Source organism: Charadrius vociferus, unplaced genomic scaffold, assembly GCF_000708025.1.
Source record: "Charadrius vociferus isolate BGI_N301 unplaced genomic scaffold, ASM70802v2 scaffold172, whole genome shotgun sequence".
Lineage (NCBI taxonomy): Eukaryota > Metazoa > Chordata > Aves > Charadriiformes > Charadriidae > Charadrius > Charadrius vociferus.
The window spans coordinates 806,169-807,497 of NW_009647217.1; the positions used below are offsets into that span (position 1 = coordinate 806,169).

Consider the following 1,329-nt stretch of genomic DNA (forward strand, 5'->3'; position numbering starts at 1 on the left):
ACCGAGCTCCGGATCGGGATGCTCAGGCTTTGCAGAGTGAGGATGGGGCTGGGTTTGCCGCAGCCGCTCTGTGCGCCTGCCGCGGACACCGTGCCGGTCTGCCTGGCCCCAGTCCTGTGCTGGCACCTCGCCTGGCACAAATCGGCACAGCCCTGGCACACGGGTGTGCATCTGCCTGGACCTTCCCACCCCCTTCCCTCCAGCATCGCCAGGGCGAGAGCGGTGCTGCTCCTGTTCCTCCTCTGCCACCTCCGCCGGGGTAATGGCGGAGAAAGTTTTGGGGTTGGGAGTGATGCCCCGGTGAGAGGGGCTGTCTATCCGAGCGGCCCAAAGACCCACGTTACAAACCAGCTGAGGAAGCTTTCAGCTATGCCAGTGCAAATCACAATGATTTTTCTACTATTTCCCAGGAAGGTTAAACAGGAGAAGATAATAACGACAGCTCGTGAACGTTTTGGCAGTCGGTTTTGTGCCGTGCGGAGCTGAGATTACAGACCACAGGCACAGCATCGCTTCTGCGTGCTGCCATCCCCAAAACCCAGCTCCGCGTTAGGAGGGATGACACATTATATTGGAGAAACCCCTTTATGGGGCGGGGGGCTCAGGCAGCAGCTTGCAGACAGAGGGATGCAGGCGGGCAGGACATCACCCTGTTCCTCTCTGTCATCAGGGCTGGGACCTGGCACGCTTCCCGAGCGCTCCACAGCCCCGGACCAACGAGCCCGCAGCGCCGAGCTGGGTTCAGCTGCCCCCTTCCCTTGCTACGGGTGTTCCGCCTGCGTCGCTGAAGCCCACGCTCGGGCTTCTCCCAGGTACGTCGGTCTTCAGTAGCGTTAGGGTCTCTCCACAGAGCCGCGTTCGCATGCCGTACCACCCTGCTCGAGTTCGAGGAAGAACTAGCACCCTTCGGCACGGGGCAGCCTTGCTCTCCCGCAGCCCCCCAGCCTTGCCCGCGGGTCCCTGGCCTTACCTGCGCCCTGCAGCGTCCAGGCGAGAGGCAGCAGGGCCAGAAGAGCCCCGAAAGTGGCGGGGGGCCTGGCTCTGCTGGCCGCCAGCTCCCTCCTCTCCAGCTCCTTCCTCTCCAGCTCCCCAGGCTGCCGGCTCCGCAGTGAACCCGAGCAGGGAGGCAGGCGGCACGGCAGCGTGGATTTCCCCCCGCCGTCGGGTTTTTGAGAACGCCCAATTAATCTCGCGATCAGCCTCTCCCGCTGCATCAAGTTTCAGGCTGGGAGGATGCGCAAGGAGCCCACCCGGCCACCTCTCATCCCGACGGCTCCCCTGGGGCGGTCCCCGACCCCGGCCGGGGTGCCTGGCCGTGGAAAAGCGGGT

At 64.1% G+C, this 1,329-nt stretch overlaps 1 protein-coding gene across 1 annotated transcript in view; it reads right to left on the reverse strand.

Annotated features, from left to right (window-relative positions):
• Window positions 1-1,214, reverse strand: part of LOC104296106 (5-hydroxytryptamine receptor 3A-like) — a 5,185-nt gene extending 3,971 nt beyond the window's left edge. Inside the window, exons 1-2 of the mRNA XM_009895938.1 lie at window positions 971-1,214; window positions 766-875 (exon numbers count right to left, since the gene is read on the reverse strand). Coding sequence (XP_009894240.1) covers window positions 766-875; window positions 971-1,214 — 354 coding nt within the window. The remainder of the gene's footprint in view (window positions 1-765; window positions 876-970) is intronic.
• Window positions 1,215-1,329: the final 115 nt, after the last annotated feature.